Genomic DNA, 16912 nt, shown 5'->3' on the forward strand with positions numbered 1-16912 from the left:
GTAGTGTCTGCAGATGAAGTGAGCGATGTACATACTGACAGTGAATCAGTCACTATAACCACTGTTGAGTAATTTGAAGCTTGCATCCCCCGAGCAGCGATCTTCTTCTTCTACGTTTTCGAGGTTGCCTTCCTCCATGGATGTTGTTGTTGCCGCAAAACATGGCCCGTACCCACGAGGGGGGTTGACCAGACTAGATGGATTCAAACGCACGGCGTTAAAGGGGTAAAGTCGAACATTCAGAAGAAAGCATTTAGCACATAACTTATAACACAGATTTTGAGAGAGCCTATATATAAACTGAATAAATAGAAATAAAAATTGTTGCTAGTTGGTCGTCCTTCATCATCTTCGTCGTCCTCCCGCTGCTGCCCGTGACGACTGGAAAGAACTCAACATCAACATCGACATTGCGTGTGCTCGCACGCATGCATGCTCACGAGGCAATTATATGAGCTCACGCGGCCGACATCCTAGCTCAAGATGCCCGGTCATCGCCGCAAGTCACATACGAGCCCGTCGAACTACGCCCCCCCGGTCCGTTCGACAACACCGATCACCCGCGCGGTTCTGCAAGAGATGGATCTCGCCGGCACAGTTCCCAGTGCAGTTCCCGGCACAGTTCCCGGCACAGTTCCCGGCACAGTTCCCGGCACAGTTTCCGGCACAGTTCCCGGAACAGTTCCCGCCACCGCTCCCACCGCCGTGCTTTCGTCGCCACTGGACCACATCCTCATATTCGGCCACGGCCGCTTCCAGACGCACGTCCTATTCTGCACCATGCTGGCCTTCTTCACAGCCATCACCCATGTCAGGGCGCCCGCCAGCCTCGCACGCCCTGTGGACCACTGGTGCAAGCCTCCGGCTGACTACACCTACGTCGCGGCCGATGAGTGGAAGAACGTCAGCGTGCCTCTGGAGCTCGACGGCAAGACGCGAAGTCCGTGCCTTCGGTACGAGCCACCGTTCCCCCTCTCGGAGGACACCGAGAACCGGACCTCGGTCCCGTGCGACGCCGGCTGGGACTACGACATCGATGCCGACGCGGGAGTTGTCTCCATCGTGGTAGAGTGGAACCTAGTGTGCGGCCGCCAGTGGATCCTACGCGTGCTGTCCGCGGTCTACTCGCTGGGAGGCGCCATAGGTGCTCCTCTGGCCGGTGTTGCCGCCGACACCATGGGTCGCCGTCCCGTGCTCTCCATATGGCTCTTCCTGCTCATGATCGCCGGCGTCTCGCTGGCCTTCGCCAGAACCGTGCTGCTGTTCGCTACCCTCCGCGCCATCTTGTCCGCCGCAGTCACCAGCGTCCTCGTCACGTCGCTCGTGGTCCTCTTCGAGGTCACCGACACGCAGCACCGGACTCTGTTCTGCAGCATTGCCATGGCCGTGGCCTCGATCGCGGCCACGCTGTATGGCGAGATCTTCTACAGCCTAGAGCTCAGCTGGAACGTGTGCCAGGTGGCGTTCATGGTGCCCACGAGCACCCTGGTCCTGGCCGTGTACTTGATGAACGAGTCCCCTTGCTGGCTTCTGGCCGCGTCCAACATGAGGCGCGCCGAGCACGTTCTGGCCTGGGCGGCTGGCGTGAACAGGGTGGACCCGGACGTCTTCAAGGAGCGCCTGTCCGAGCTGAAGTCGGAGATCAAGAAGCAGCAGGACCAGCAAATGCATCAGGGAACAACCTCCCCGAGTGATTTCTCTCCAGACCAAGGTATTCCTCTTTAACAAGCTGCAGAGAGAGACGTCATTAATGTTGGGCTTCGCTGTTCAGCTTCGGTGTAGACAAAAAGAGATGGCAGTGTCCTTTCAGTGACTTGGGCAATTAGGTCAAATGGTACTAGCGCGAGTTTAATTGGAAGCATGTTCCTGGAAGTCTCATGGAAAATGTTGCAGATAACGGCAAAACAAAAGCCAATGGCTCTGGTATCTTTTACACGAACCGAACGCAAGCTGTTTGTCAGTAGTCGAGCTGAACCCTCCCCACCTTGACCCCGTTCACATGCGTCTCGCCATGTAGGTTGGGCTAGTCAACCAGCCCCTAGAAAGCAGGTTGACCGAACTCGCTAGGTCCTACTCGCTAGTGTTCACATGAACCCGACGACGGTGTTATGGCCCCACAGGCCGAGTCGTCCCGACTTTGGCTGGTTCACGTAAACGTATTTCTTCTGTTGGTAACTTGGCAACGGCGGAAAACGACCAAACAAGTTCCCAAATTAAGAACGATATATGAACAAGCTCTATTTCCCACCATTCTGCATATCTTCTGGCGGCCAACGAAAGGCTAATTGGGAAAAAAAGTAGGCTAAGTTAACGTAATTTGAAAATCTTCCTGCCGAAATTTTTTCACTGTCGCGCACGACGAACGCAACTTGGAGACTTAAATCATTTGTTCGGCAGAAAATTAGGTGGGGTGATGAAGTTAATAAATTTGCAGGTCCAAGTTGGAATAAGCCAGCATAACACAGGGGTAAAATTGGAGATCCCAGGTAGAGGCCTTCGTCCTGCAGTGGACATAAATATAGGCTGATGATGATGATGACTGCGCTTCACAAAAGCTACACCTAATGAATCGCTTCTCCAGGCTATGCTTGGCAACATCCCAGTGCACAAGGGTGGTGGTTTGGGCGAGTTTATATTCCACGACATTTCCTTGAATTAGCGCAGCTCAGAATGCGCGAAGGAAGCGTGACGCGTACGAATAAACACGTAATAAACAGGACAGAATGGTGTTAAACTTCCAACTCCGACTGGTTTAGTTTGAGACACCTGTGACAGCTTTTATACTATATGTGGAAAAACAACAAAGACATCTCATTTTATAGACGTGCCGGCAGACCAAAGAACGTAAATTGTTTACGTGATAATGTCATTGTGACGTCACAGTAAGGGCGGACTTTTATTGAGCCCGAGAGACGGCACGGCGAAGAAGGGCGCCGTTCACAACCGGCATGAACAGCCTTCGGCACAGTCCACGCTGATGATGCACCCGCGCGCGCGATGAAGTTGAGGTGCACACGCATGATGATGATAATGTACAGATGATGAAGATGTGCACAATAAATGCCCACACTAATTTCCCTCGCGCGAAAGCGGCCATCCTGGCCGCTGCCTAAAGGTACGGGGAACGCCGCGTGAAGGGCTTCATACGAGAAACGTGGACCACTTCGGTAGAGCGGCAACGTCGGTCAGTTGAGGAAACAGCAGGGGTCACTCGATCATGAACTGGAGAAGTCATTTCCAGGACCGTGTAGGGGCTAATAAACTGAAACTTCTCGCACAACCCAGGAGGGCGAACTGGTGTCCAGAGCAGCACTTCATCGCCAGGCTGGTAAATACTACGCGGTGACATGCGTCATAATGATCCTTGCGGTCCCGTTGTCTTGCTGCGGTGTTGAGGCGGGCACGCTCGTGACAATGGACGAGGCGGGAAACATAATCTTCGCAGGAAGATCGAGATGGACTGACAGGGGCAGAGAAGAAAGAAACATCGAGAAAGTAACTGGGTGAACGGCCATAAACAAGGTGGAATGGCGAGTAACTGGTTGTGCGTTGAACGGCGGTGCTATACGCGAAGGTGACAAATGGAAAAATTGTAGCCCAGTTTCTGTGATCTGGTTGAATATAGGCGGCTATCATGTCAGAGAGCGTACGATGAAACCACTCAGTCAGGCCGTTGGTCTGAGGATGATAACTTGATGAAGTCTTGTGAGTGGAGCCAGAGGCTTTGAGCACTTCGCCTACCAGTTGGGAAAGGAATGTCTTTCCGCGGTCGCTCAGAAGGACAAGATGGGCGCCATGGCGCAGGATTGTGGATTGAATAAAGGCAGCGACTTCGGAAGCCGATGTTGAACTTGCACAAGTTGTTTCGGCGTAGCGGGTCAGATGGTCGACGGCTGTCACTATCCATCGACTACCGGCGGGAGTCATGGGAAGTGGTCCATAGAGATCGATGCCAACAACCTCAAATGGTTCCGCAGGACATGATACTGGTAGTAGTTGCCCGGCAGGAGCTGATGTTGGACGTTTGTGACGCTGACAAATGGCGCAGGAAGCCACGTATCTCGCCACACTGGTAGACAGGCCAGGCCAGTAGAAGCAACTTTTTATGCGGTCGTAAGTTTTCTGGATGCCAAGGTGGCCAGCAGTCAAATCGTCATGAAAGGCCTAAGGACACGCGCACGAAGGCAACGAGGTAGCACGGGCAACCAGCGTCGTACATCAGGATTGTGGATATGGTGGTACAACACGGAGTTTTCCAGCTTAAACTGTATCAGCTGTCGACGAAGCCGGGCGTTAGGCGGGCGCGAAGCTCCACGAAGGCGGTCTATAATACGGCGACAGTACGAGTGAGCGAGTTGTTGAGTCAAAAATGATTCATGGTCGTGCGAAGTTAGATGATCAAGAGCGGCGAAGGACAAAACCGCCGTAGAAGAGACGTCAGTGAGTGCGTCACTGGAGGTGGTGACGGAACCATTAATGAGTGCGGCTGTAGGAAGCGGGCATCGAGAAAGAGCGTCTGCGTCTTGGTGCTTCTTACCAGTCTTGTAGATGATTTCAAAGTCATATTCTTGCAGACGAAGAATCCAGCGACCAACACGCCCTGACAAGTTCTTGAGTGTGGAAAGCCAGCATAAGGCGTGATGATCCGTAACGATGGTAAAATGGCGACCGTGGAGATAAGAGTGAAATTTCTGGACAGACCAAACGACAGCGAGGCACTCCTGCTCGGTGATGGTATAGTTCTTCTCGGCAGGTGTGAGCACGCGGCTGGCATACGCAACGACTCTCTCACGCGAAGAGTTGTCTCGCTGGAGGAGCACAGCACCGATGCCATGGCCGCTAGCATCCGTGTGCAAGAGTGTGGGTGTAGTCTCATCAAAATGACACAGGACAGGTTCAGATGTGAGGGCGCCCTTTAGCTGGTCAAAGGCAGATTCACATTCAGGTGACCACATCAAGCGAGCATCAGAACGAAGTAAGTGGTGTAAAGGTGCAGCTATAAAGGCGAAATCGCGAATCGGCGAAAATAGGAAGCAATGCCGAGGAAACTGCGTAGGCACGCGCGATGAAGATGAGGGGCACACGCATGATGATGATAATGTACAGATGATGAAGAATTGCACAATAAATGCCCACACTATAGACCATGTGCTTACACACACCTTGTGTTAGTGCATCCCCCCCACAGACCTGCTTTTAAGCATTGAACAGTCCATTGGTGAATTTGGCGCGACACGTTTGCAGAACGAAGCCCTGATGTCATGCAGTCATTTTTAGACATTTTACTGTTATACCTAGCTTCCACTTTTATCTGTTGGATGACGCTATCTGCAAAAAAGGGGGCGTGCACGTGTATTGGCTTTGTCATCGCTCCCATACTGATAAAGTGACTTATATTTATCACGTTTATGCTTGACCCTGTCTTCTAAGCTCGAAATCACAAATGTTCGTGGACGATTTTCTATTTTTTATTGACTAGCTCTTGTTTGGAAGTAGAATGGGAAGTTTCCATGTTATTACCCACTTTTGGGGAGTGCCTCGCACCGATTGATGCGACTTTCGAATGGCCGTTAAACAGCACCGTTGAATTTCTTTACCTTCGTTGGTTCTGTTTCCAAGATCACACCTGTTCGAGGTACGAACCACGACTGAACAAGCCTCTTCTTCCATACGATTCGGCGCATTCTGAACTTATTAAGAGACCAATTTGTAACCTGTTCTTAAAGAACGCCCTTAAGAAACCCGGACACCGTTCTGTGGTTTCCAGTTTTGAAGACCAGAGCAAACGCCTGTCTGATGCTGGTTACCCCAGGTTGATACAGCTATCCGGGGTAGAACATATGCTAAACTATTTCGGCAAGAAAAACCGGCAAGGTGCAAGTTCTGCGCACACACCAAAGTAATTAAGTGTGATACCTTACGTTCACGCCATAGTTTCATACAATAATTATTGTAGGAAACACTATGGTTCATGCTGTCTCCCACAGCTTACAAAAGGTCGCTCATCGTGCAGATGTTTGCATCGATTTTTCTGCTCCGGATAAGCTTGTGACGCTTTGCAACCTCACCAATTCTACGAAATTGGCAAGTCGCAGCTGCAAAAAAAAAACAAAAACAAAAAAGACAAAGTCAAATTTGTTATTGTGGGCGAGGTGTACGTGGTGTACTAGTTTCGTTTGTCTTGTGCCAAATAATACATTCGTTAAACCGGAAGCTCTCTTAATGACAGGTTGCGCGAGCATAGAAACAATGTTAAAAATAAAATCTCAGCTGGCCTCTGATTGCAAGACGTGTAGCTGTGCCCCAAACTTCGACAGATGTGCTATTATCGGACGCCATCACAATCGGCTGACACGCGAAATAAGAGAAGCTGGAGCCATTCCAAAGATTTGAAGAGATGTGTGTAAGCACGCCATACATAGCATCACTGCGTAAAGGATTGACATTTATTGGTCTGCCGGCACGAGTAGAAAGAGCTGCGTCATTGTTTGCTGTTTGTTTCACTTAGTGTAAAAGCTTTCACAGGTGTGAAGAAATAAACTACAGGGAAGTTCAGCGCCACTAGGTCTCCTGTTTCTTACAGCGAAGCTGTTAAGGGCTAGGTTCCCCAGGATCGTGTCTGCGTGTATAAAAAAATTATATAATCATCAGCATTTGCTTTGGCTCCGTGTGTGTGCTGGTTGGCTCCGTGTGCGTGGCAGTTCCCGACCAGTTGTGCCTTAGCACAGACAGACAGACAGAAAAACTATTTGTAGCAAGTGAGTTTGGACTCCTTTAAGTCCCTGGACCACCGCGCGGTCCCACACTATACGTCGAGACGGTCATGTTCCTTTTGTTCATGACGTCGGCTGCCTTAGCACAGGTGTCAAAACGGATGATGGACGGCCAATAGACCGATCCCACCGACCGATCTGCGCATGCGCCGGTTTTCCGGAAGTAGCACTGCCACCATCTTGGTTGTAGTCAACTGGTCCAACTGGTCAACCACACCACCGCAGTCCGCGCTCGTTGAGTACTGCGCACGAGCTTCCCAGACATCTCTGCGACTCCACCACCGAGAAACATATTCGTCATGTATTTTGAGAAATTATATCGGCTGTTCATTGCAGCATGCGAGGCGAACGTTGAAAAGTGCCTGCTGCTCTTTCATTTCGGTTGTTACCCGCTGATTACGCGTTGAGTTTCGTATTTGTTCGAGCTTAGTATGTAGTACATGCGGTCGTTTTGCGTTACTATTTTGGCACACGTGCATCTCGGTGACTGCAACGTTATGTTTGCTTAGCGACGGACATAATAGGATTTGTATACATGTTGGAGACAGGTTTGAAATGCGGCGCCAAAACTTTCGCGCCCTAATGATGCTTACCTACATGGGTTTCGCGTACGACTTGCAGACTTCGGTAACAGCGATATCTAGAAGTTCTTAGGTAAGCCAGGCGGCGTTTTATTGCGATAGCAATTATATGGACACTCAAAAGCAGATTTCTGCCGTCGGCGTCGCCGTCGCCGTCGCCGTCGCCGTGAGGTTCCGTATGGCGTCAATGGAGATGAAATCGTGGCCGCGCGCCACCGAACGCTGTATGTGCGAGTGAAAGGGCGCGAGGGACGCGCTCTTTCACGGGGTGAACGCACGGCGGAGAACAAACGCGCGTTCTGCGCCGTGCTTCCTTAAGGGCTGCAGAAGTAGGCGTCTCTTTCCTCCTTTACAATCACCATATATGTAGAGCAAACGCGCCTTCTTCCGATGCGCGAGAGGCCGTGGGGGAGGGGGGGGAAGGGGGAGGGAAGGGAGGCGACGTTTAGCTGCGGCACCAAGTGCCTATTTATATCAGAGGCTCCGGCAACAGTCACCAACGCCGCACGCATTTTGAGCGAACGCGGGCAAAACGCCGACGGCGTCGACAACAGTTCTGCGCGTTGCCGGTGCTGCTGCATGTCCAAGTTTATACAGCTGATAAAGCTAACATCATTACTCCGTATAGCTCTCTACAAATTTGCTATCGCAATTGATGCTTCACCTTTCAGGTGAAACTGCGACAACTTTTTAACATAAAAACGCCGATAGCCAATCATCGCCAAGTCATCGGTAGTCAATCAATAGCTAATCGATCAATAATCAATAAATTCCATAAAATTCTGGGGATGACTTGGTAGTGCTTAGCCCAGCCCAAATACGTAGCCAATACCTTGCGATAGCCAATCGATAGCCAATCAATAGCTAATCGATCAATCAATAAATTCCGGAAAATGCTGGGCATGACTTGGTAATGCTTAGCCTAACCCAAATACGTGGCCAATACCTTACGATAGCCAACCAATAGCTAATCGATAATCAATCAGTAATCAATAAATACCAGAAAATGCTAGGGATGACTTGGTAGTTCTTAGCCTAGCCCAAATACGTGGCCAATACCTTGCGATTACCAATCAATAGCTAATCGATAATCGATCAATAATTAATGAATTTCGGGAAATGCTGGGGATGACTTTGCAGTTCTTAACCTAGCCCAAATACGTGGCCAATACCTTGCGATAGCCAATTGATAGCTAATCAATAGCTAATCGATAATCGATCAATAATCAATCAATTCCGGAAAATGCTGGGGGTGACTTGGTAGTGCTTAGCCTAGCCCAAATACGTGGCCAGTACCTTGTGATAGCCAATCGATAGCAATTCAATAGCTAATCGATAATCGACAAATCTATAAATTCCGGGAAATTAACTACACGGGTGTTTTCGCATTTCGCCCCCATCGACATGCGGCCGCTATTCGTCTCCGTGTCTCTTCTCGCGCTGTGTATTACCAGTACCACATATTAATTCGTTGGATCCACGTCTCTCGAAGCTTTCGCTCTTTAAAAAACACATAGAATCCGAAGCCTTTGTCTCTTGTGTTGTTGCTGTAGCACCCAGGAACGCAGCAGGTCAATCCACCCATCGCACGATGGCTCTACACGAACCATAAAAATTGCCAAAAATCGTTCGGAAACAGGACGCACAGGCACTCCGGGCGGCTGGAGCGGCCGTATGACTACAAGTACCAGCATGCACCGCGGCAGCGGTGGCGTCGTGGAACTGGCCGATGCCTCTTTCACAAGTGTCGCGATACTCGGCGGCGGCGCGTCCCACCAATCCTTGTGCCCCTTTGTGCCCCGCGGCTATGAACAATGCGGCTCATACGCTAGTCTATGACGATGGGGCGGACTTGACGTAGCAAACGGAATACTTGGCCATCGCGCCGGACGAAAACAAGACGCTGGTGTCCTTGCTCTTTGACGAACATGCCGAAGACGCTCAATATAGTCAATAATGATAATATATAAATTCACCATAGAAATATTTGCTATAGCAGACCCACCAGGGTCACAACTTCGCTGGCTTCTATCTTCAGAGTAGTGGAAGGGCTCTGATCTTTTTCTTATGTGTTTGTCTTGTGTGTCTTGTTTCCTCGACTCATTCCGAGTTGCGCTAATTTTAGGAAATGTGAACATCTCAGCGTTAGAAAAATTGTCTGGGACGCACTCAAGACGCGGGAGGTGGTGTACGTAGAATGTGCAACGCTCCACTGGTAATGCTGGAGATTACCAAACTTATTTCATTTCTTAGCTCATCCGACAGACATTGCACACACTTTGTTTTGAAGTTCTAATGCGAAGAATTCTTCGCCCAGTCCAGCCACGTTACTGCGGCAGTGAGGCGGTCGGTGTATATCGCCTTTAATTGGGCCGATCCCGGTGATAGTGTATATAAAATTTTGCGGCACAAGCCGACTGTGTATTTTCCACTGAAACGGCTAGGTACGTGCACTGAGTATGTGCACTGGTTTTACAGGGTATATGGTTTTACTGGTTACATAGCGACATATATGACTGCGAGGTAACCCCCCCCAGGATATAACGTCTTAAGAGTAGACAGAAAAGAGGGCAGAGGTGGAGGCGTTGCTCTGTTTTTGCGCTCTGACCTACAGTATTCTGTACTACAATCCCCACCTGAAATCGAGACGATTTGGTGTAAGGTGCACATTAATAAAACGAATGTAATCATTGGTGTGTTTTATCGACCTCCCAAACATACCCCGAATGAAATAACGATCCTTAACGCGTTCATCCAAGAGCGCGGTTTTGGCTCTTCAAATTTAATCTGCATGGGGGACTTTAACGTACCTAACATTTCGTGGGCTTCATTATCGGTAACAGGTGATAACACCAATCTTTCTAGAGAGTTGCTTGAATTTTCACTATCCCTTGGATTGAAACAAATTGTATCTGATCCTACTAGAGAGTCCAATATACTAGATTTGATTTTCTTAAATGCACCGCTCATTACAAGTGGTTTTGAGTGTGAGATTACTGACGGTATTTCCGATCACAAAGCTGTTATTGCTACTATTAATCTTTCAGTTTCAAGGCGCCACTATGAATATACCAGTTTTTATGATTACAATCATGCAAATGATACATCCATACTTGATACATTAAGCAATTCATTTGATAGATTCTCCCGGATATGCACTTCCAGTGATATCAATGCTATAGTATCCCATTTTGAAACCATTGTTAATACTTGCATAGAGCGCTATGTGCCATTAAAAACGAAAAAGAAAAACATCAACCTTCCTTGGATGACACGGGAAATACTTCATTTGAAGCGTCGAATAGCCAGAGCACGTCGGAAGCGCCATATGAATGCCGAAACAAATGACCAGTTTCGCTTTATGAAGGAAGAACTTCGCCAAAAAATTCATGCAGCTAAAAACTTCTATTATCAGTTCACTCTACCTAATTTGGTTAAAAATAACCCAAGAAAATTTTGGAGTTCGATTTCGCCTATGAAAAATACCACCCAGACATTTTTATTAGATGATTCAGAAATAAGTGATCCTGGTGCTATTGCTAAAGCATTCAATGACTATTTTCAATCAGTATTTACACAGGACAATGGTGAAATTCCTCCTTGCTCCACGTCAACTAACATATCCTGTGCAATTACCAATGTTAAAATATCTAAGCAAGGAGTCCTGAACCTTATTTTAAATCTTGACACCAAAAAAGGCTGCAGTCCGGACAATGTCAACAATGTGTTCCTTCATCGTTATGCGCTTTGGACATGTCAGTACCTAACATTAATTTTTGAGAAATCAGTGTCTACTTGTACAGTTCCCTGTTCATGGAAACGGGCTAGAGTCATTCCATTGTTCAAATCAGGGCAGAAACAATCCTTTCTAAATTACAGACCCATTTCTTTAACTTCTCATTCATGCAAACTCCTCGAACACATAATTTATAAACACATTATTACTTTTCTCGATTCTAATAACATTTTGTGCAGCGCTCAGCATGGATTTCGTAGTGGTTTTAGCACAATCACTCAATTAACTGAATTTACTCATGACATCGCTTTTGCTCTTGATTTAGGTCATCAAGTAGATGCGCTCTTCATTGATTTCTCCAAAGCATTTGATACTGTACCACATCATAAACTTTTACATAAACTAAGCCTTATCCTTAATAACCCTCTTCTTGTTGACTGGATCCGTAGTTTTCTTTATAATCGTTCACAGTATGTTTCCTTTAATTTATCAAACTCCCCTGACGCATCAGTATCTTCCGGAGTACCCCAAGGTTCTATTTTAGGGTTCTTTGCTTTTTTTTGCTTTACATTAACGACATTCCAAACTCTGTTTCGGTAAAAATTCGGCTTTACGCAGACGACTGCGTTCTTTACAACGTCATTTCTACACCTAATGATCATAACACTCTGAATCAATCTTTTATAAACTTTTGTGAATGGTGTGTACGCTGGCAAATGAACATCAACTTTAAAAAAACAGTCGTCATGTCCTTTCACAAGCATGCTAATTGCTCATTTTTTAATTACTCCTATAAATCCACTTTTGTGCCGCGCGCATATGAATATAAGTATTTAGGCCTCCTTTTCACTCCAAGGTTATCCTGGTCAGATCATATTCTAACAACTTGCAACAAAGCATTGAAAAAACTTGGTTACCTGACCCGAACCCTACGTGTTGCCCCGAAAGAAACTAAACTCCTTACATACAAAACACTTGTAAGACCTATTCTTGAATATGCTGCTACCATATGGAACCCTTACAAAATTTCGGACAAACAGAAAATTGAATCTGTTCAGAAAAAGGCGGTTCGTTTCATATACCGCCGCTACGACAGAATGTTTTCACCCTCATCTCATCTGCATATGCTTGGTTTAACCCCTCTCTCCCACCGGCGTCACATCAATTCCCTGAAACTTCTGCACTCTTTATTTCACTCTCCGTATTATGCCTCCCCTAACACATATCTGACCCGTGCAAAGCCCCTGAATACGAGAAACAGCAATAAATTAAACTTATCAGTCTTTTTTGCTCGCACCAACACTTTTAAATACAGTTTCTTTCCTAGGACTATTGAACTCTGGAATTATCTGCCTGGTTCTATCCGTTGTTTACCACATAAAGAATTTGGAGATGCTATTGAGAACTCCCTTTAACCATGTTTTCATATATGCTTCCTTTTGTGATTTGTATTTGTCACATTGTATTCACCCACTCCTGCAATAGCCCTCCAGGGCTGCAGTATTTGTAAATAAATAAATAAATAAGTAAATAAATATGTGTCACTGGGGCGACTAGATATGTGCCATTAGATTTTAGTTTGCTTTCATTCCTATATCTTGCCAGTTACATACGTTCTCTCTTACTATAAGTATAAATACTACAGCCTATAATATCGACATAACCGTTCACTGCATGCTTATTATTAACAGAACCGTTCTCTGCCGCATTATGTAGACATCAACTACAGTTTCACTTAATGGCCCGTTCCTGCGGCGAACGTCGGCGGCGGCGTAATCGAGCGAGCGAAAAAATAATTACGGGGTTTTACTTGCCCAAACCACGATATGATCGTGACAAAAGCCGTAGTGTGGGACTCCGGAATAATTTGGACCACCTGGCGTTCTTTGGCGTGCACCTATATCTAAGTACACGGGCCCATCGAAATGCGGCCGCCGAGCACAACAGCGCAAATGAAAGACTCGAGCCGCGAATGGCGGGGACCAATGAGTGCGGCCCCTTCGGAGACGTGCGCGCGGGAAACTGGTTTCATGCGGACCCGCCCGACAGCTCGATGCGTACTCTTATGTGGTCTCAGCCCGGACCGCTAGTTTCGTACTATCGTCTGCTCCCGTCAGCTCTCGCTCGCGCTTGGTTGGTTTGCTTGGTTTGGTCTCGTTCGCGCGTGTTTTGATTGTCATGGTCGGCTATTGTTTTGTAATCTGATCGTATGCGCCACGCGAATTGTGTACAACTTTCTGGAAGCCAAGCAGCACCAGCGATTACAGTGGAACCTTCGACGAGTCACGTATATAAAAAAAAAGCCGATGCACTTGACCCGCAGATGAGATATACGACGATTGTCGACTCTGCGACATGTCTCAAATTCTTTGCCTCAATATATCGTGAAATGAAAACACGTATAGAGCTGCGCTCCAATTTCGCATTACGCAGTATCGTAATCGTCGGTGAATTTTTTCGCACTCACATCGCAGAGGTGCACGCCATAGACCTGGTCGTCAACCGGCGCCTGCGCAAGCGGTCGGCCATCATGTTCGGCTGCTGGTTCCTCGCTTTCGCCGCCTTCTTCAACATCCGGACACCCGACGCGATGGACACCAGCACCGCGGTCCGCGTCGTCCGCACGCTCCTCAAGCTGACCGGAATCGTGGTGGACGTGCCCATCATCATGCGCGCCGGCAGGCGCCGCTCACTGGCGTTCAGCATGGTCGCCCTGTCCGTGCTGTCCCTGGCCATGGCGGCCATGTACCTCCTGCGCGCCCCCGACCTGCTAATCGTCGGCGTCGTCTTCTCCTCGCTGCTGGTGTTCGACCTCTGCGTCGTCACCATGTTCCTCATCTCGGCCGAGCTCTACCCAACCGTGGTGCGAGCCTCCGGGCTCGCCTTTGGTTACGCGTGCGGCCGCCTCGGCGTTCTGGTGTCGTCCTTCGTCGCCGACATCCCACAGGCCGAGTTGAAGGGCGCCACGTACGGCTTCGCGGCTGCGCTGCTGCTCCATTTCGGTGTGATGGCGCTGGGGCTGCCGGAGACGACGCAGCTGCAGCCGGCAAACACGCTGCGCGACATGGCGGCCGACCGCTGGGCGCTGCGCTCGCCCCTCAGGGTGGCGCGAGCCGCCTCGCAGGGAAGCGTCAAACGCAAGCGTTCCCGGAGCGTCACCCGCGAACGGAGCCGAGCTGCCGACAGGTCAATGAGTTCGCGTGACAGATTGGCTCGCTGACGTCACTAGGAGAGCCCCCCCCCCCCCCCCCCCCTATGAAGCGTCTTTTCTATTTTATGCTTATGTTTCGCCTCTGCGACGGGCTCACTATTTCTTTTCGTTTCTGTGGAACATTCTAGCATTCGTCGATATTTTTCTTAGTCTTCTTGAACGCTGCTAAGCATATATTGTGCAATGAATATTTGAGTACAAGTAGACGTCGCTATAGACGCTATAAACTCGAGTTGTCTCTAGGTGCCACGTCTAAGTTTATTGTAATCGCAACGGTTTTAACATTTATATTCGTTTGCTATTACGATTTCGCTCCATTTGCTTCCCACTTGTGAGCACAGGAAGAGGCGCGAACACAGAGCGGGTGACTTGAATAGGACCGTTTGTATTGTGCCCGCTTTTATTTTTATTTATTTATTTATTTTACTTTATTTTATTTTTATTTTATTTTTTCTATGCGATGGTGTGTGTACTGAGAGCTAACTCACCATTTTGAACCGTTTGGGGAGATCTATCGATTTTGCATGGAGGAACTCTTGCGTCGTAACTATGTTATCTTTTTCAGTTGCCGATATTCAAAATTAAAGTGCCCCAGGTTGGAGACTCGTAGTGCTACTTCCTCTCTTGACGCGAACGCGTTTCTTGGCTAAGTTGGCTAAAGCGCGCACCCGGCTGGCGTCCACAAAAGGCGCCCGCAAACAAAAGCCGTGCCTGGAAATCACGTGACCTCTCACACCGGAATTGACGCCGGCGCCACGCCTTTTACGCAGCAGCACTCAACGCGCACTCCACTCCGCCGCAGCAACGCATGCGGCCGCGGTGTAGAAGAAGGGGAATCTCCGCTGCAGAAGAGGAAGCCCCGACTCGAAGGAGAGGCGCGCGAACATGTGGTCACCGCGTAGCATCTACAAAAGGAGCACGCCCTTGCCCGCAGTCTCTTTGCTTTCACCTTCTGTGTAGGTACTATCGCAACAGCATGGATAGTGATTCTGCAACAAGTAGCGGCAGTTAGTCCGATGTCGAGGTTTTAGGTTTAGTGTCGACACCGGCAGAAGACTCGTCGATGAAGCGCTCCCTCGATGAGAAGGACTCGGGGGGGGGGGGGGGGGGGGGGACGAGCGTGAATTGAAGCGTTTACGCTCTACACCCAATTCACCAATTACGAAGAAGAAAGACAAAAAAATGACCGCATATCTGCTTGTATCGCTGCAAATGACGTCGAAAGACTACAGTCTTCTGCCGCCCCTGATACGTAACACCCTCTCTTCTCATCCCTCCCACCCCTCACGCTCTTCCCCTCCCCTCTTACTCCTCCCATGATGGATGCAGTGGAGGTTTTGCTGAATTCGATTCAAATTTCCCGCGTTCCCTCTGCTCTCGCTCCATCTGTTGGGACCTTTTATTACTGTTGGCTTAAAGCCGGCTACAGAGCCGCGGCTTCCGTCGGCTTGTTTTTTAACGCGTAGCATCTCTTCGACACCATTTCCAACGCGTTGATTTTATCATTCACTAACGTAAGAAAACAGTCCGATGTGTATTCTTAATTAAATGAACGCTGCGGTCACGGTTATGTACATATATTTTTGCCCCAAATAGGCCTGAGGTTTCCTTTGATCTGTATAATGTTGACGTGTATGACCCCGTGCCACCATTGCTAGTAGTTTGGTTTTTGGCCGGGCGGTTCAATCTGTGTTGGCCCGGCGGTTTAATCGAGTGGCAGACAAAGTTTTTCACGTTTAGGTAGCCCAAGACAGGCTGTCGTCTTTTAAAAAGTTGGAGGATCCCTTAGCATATTCTTATGAAATCAGAACACAAAAAATGAGGCAACACCACATGGCCGCACCAATTCCTATAACTACAACCTAGCCAAAAAATTTGTCGCAGTTTCACCCGAAAGGCGAAGCATCAATTGCGATAGCAAATTAGTAGAGAGCTATATGGAGTAAGGATAGTAGTTTTATCAGCTGTATAAACTTGGACATGCAGCAGCACCAGCAACGCGAAGAACTGTTGTCGACGCCGTCGGCGTTTTGCCCGCGTTCGCGCCGAACGCGCGCGGCATTTGTGACTGTTGCCGGTGCCTCTGGGGCCGGCTCGGAGGTTTTCGACGAGATCAGAATGGGACAATCGTCGAGAAGCGTCGGAAATATTACCCACTTTCTCTCCTCGCAACGTTTCTATATAAATACGCATTTGGTGCCGCAGCTAAACGTTGCCTCCCCTCCCTCCCTCCCTCCCGTCCCCCCACGGCCTTTCGTGCGACGGAAGAAGTCGCGTGTGCTCTCTATATACGGTTATAGTGCCTAGAATATACTTAAGTATACTCTAGGCACTATAATACGGTGATTGTAAAGGAGGAAAGAGACGCTTAATTCTACAGCCCTTCAGGGAGCATGGCGCAGAACGCGCGTTTGTTCGCCGACGTGCGTTCGCCCCCTGAAAGCGCGCGTCCCTCACGCCCTTTCACTCGCACATACAGCGTCCGGAGCGCGGCGACGATTTCATCGCCGTTGACGTCATACAGAACCTCACGGCGACGGCGACGGCGACGCCGACGGCAGATATTCGCTTATGAGTGTCCATATAATTGCTATCGCAATAAAAGAAACGC

General features: G+C 48.7%; 1 protein-coding gene across 1 annotated transcript; it reads left to right on the forward strand.

The window, feature by feature from the left end:
• Positions 1–579: 579 nt before the first annotated feature.
• On the forward strand, positions 580–14310 carry LOC119458934 (solute carrier family 22 member 7). The gene is made up of 2 exons (XM_037720789.1): positions 580–1711; positions 13565–14310. Exons 1-2 carry the CDS (start codon positions 580–582, stop codon positions 14308–14310), a joined length of 1878 nt encoding a protein of 625 aa, XP_037576717.1.
• Positions 14311–16912: the final 2602 nt, after the last annotated feature.

This window comes from Dermacentor silvarum, chromosome 7 (assembly GCF_013339745.2).
Source record: "Dermacentor silvarum isolate Dsil-2018 chromosome 7, BIME_Dsil_1.4, whole genome shotgun sequence".
NCBI lineage: Eukaryota > Metazoa > Arthropoda > Arachnida > Ixodida > Ixodidae > Dermacentor > Dermacentor silvarum.

Coding starts and splice junctions, on each gene's coding strand:
- LOC119458934 (XM_037720789.1), top strand. CDS start 580: ATGGATCTCGCCGGCACAGTTCCCAGTGCAGTTCCCGGCACAGTTCCC. Junction 1,712..13,564: donor TGATTTCTCTCCAGACCAAG/GTATTCCTCTTT, acceptor CTCACATCGCAG/AGGTGCACGCCATAGACCTG.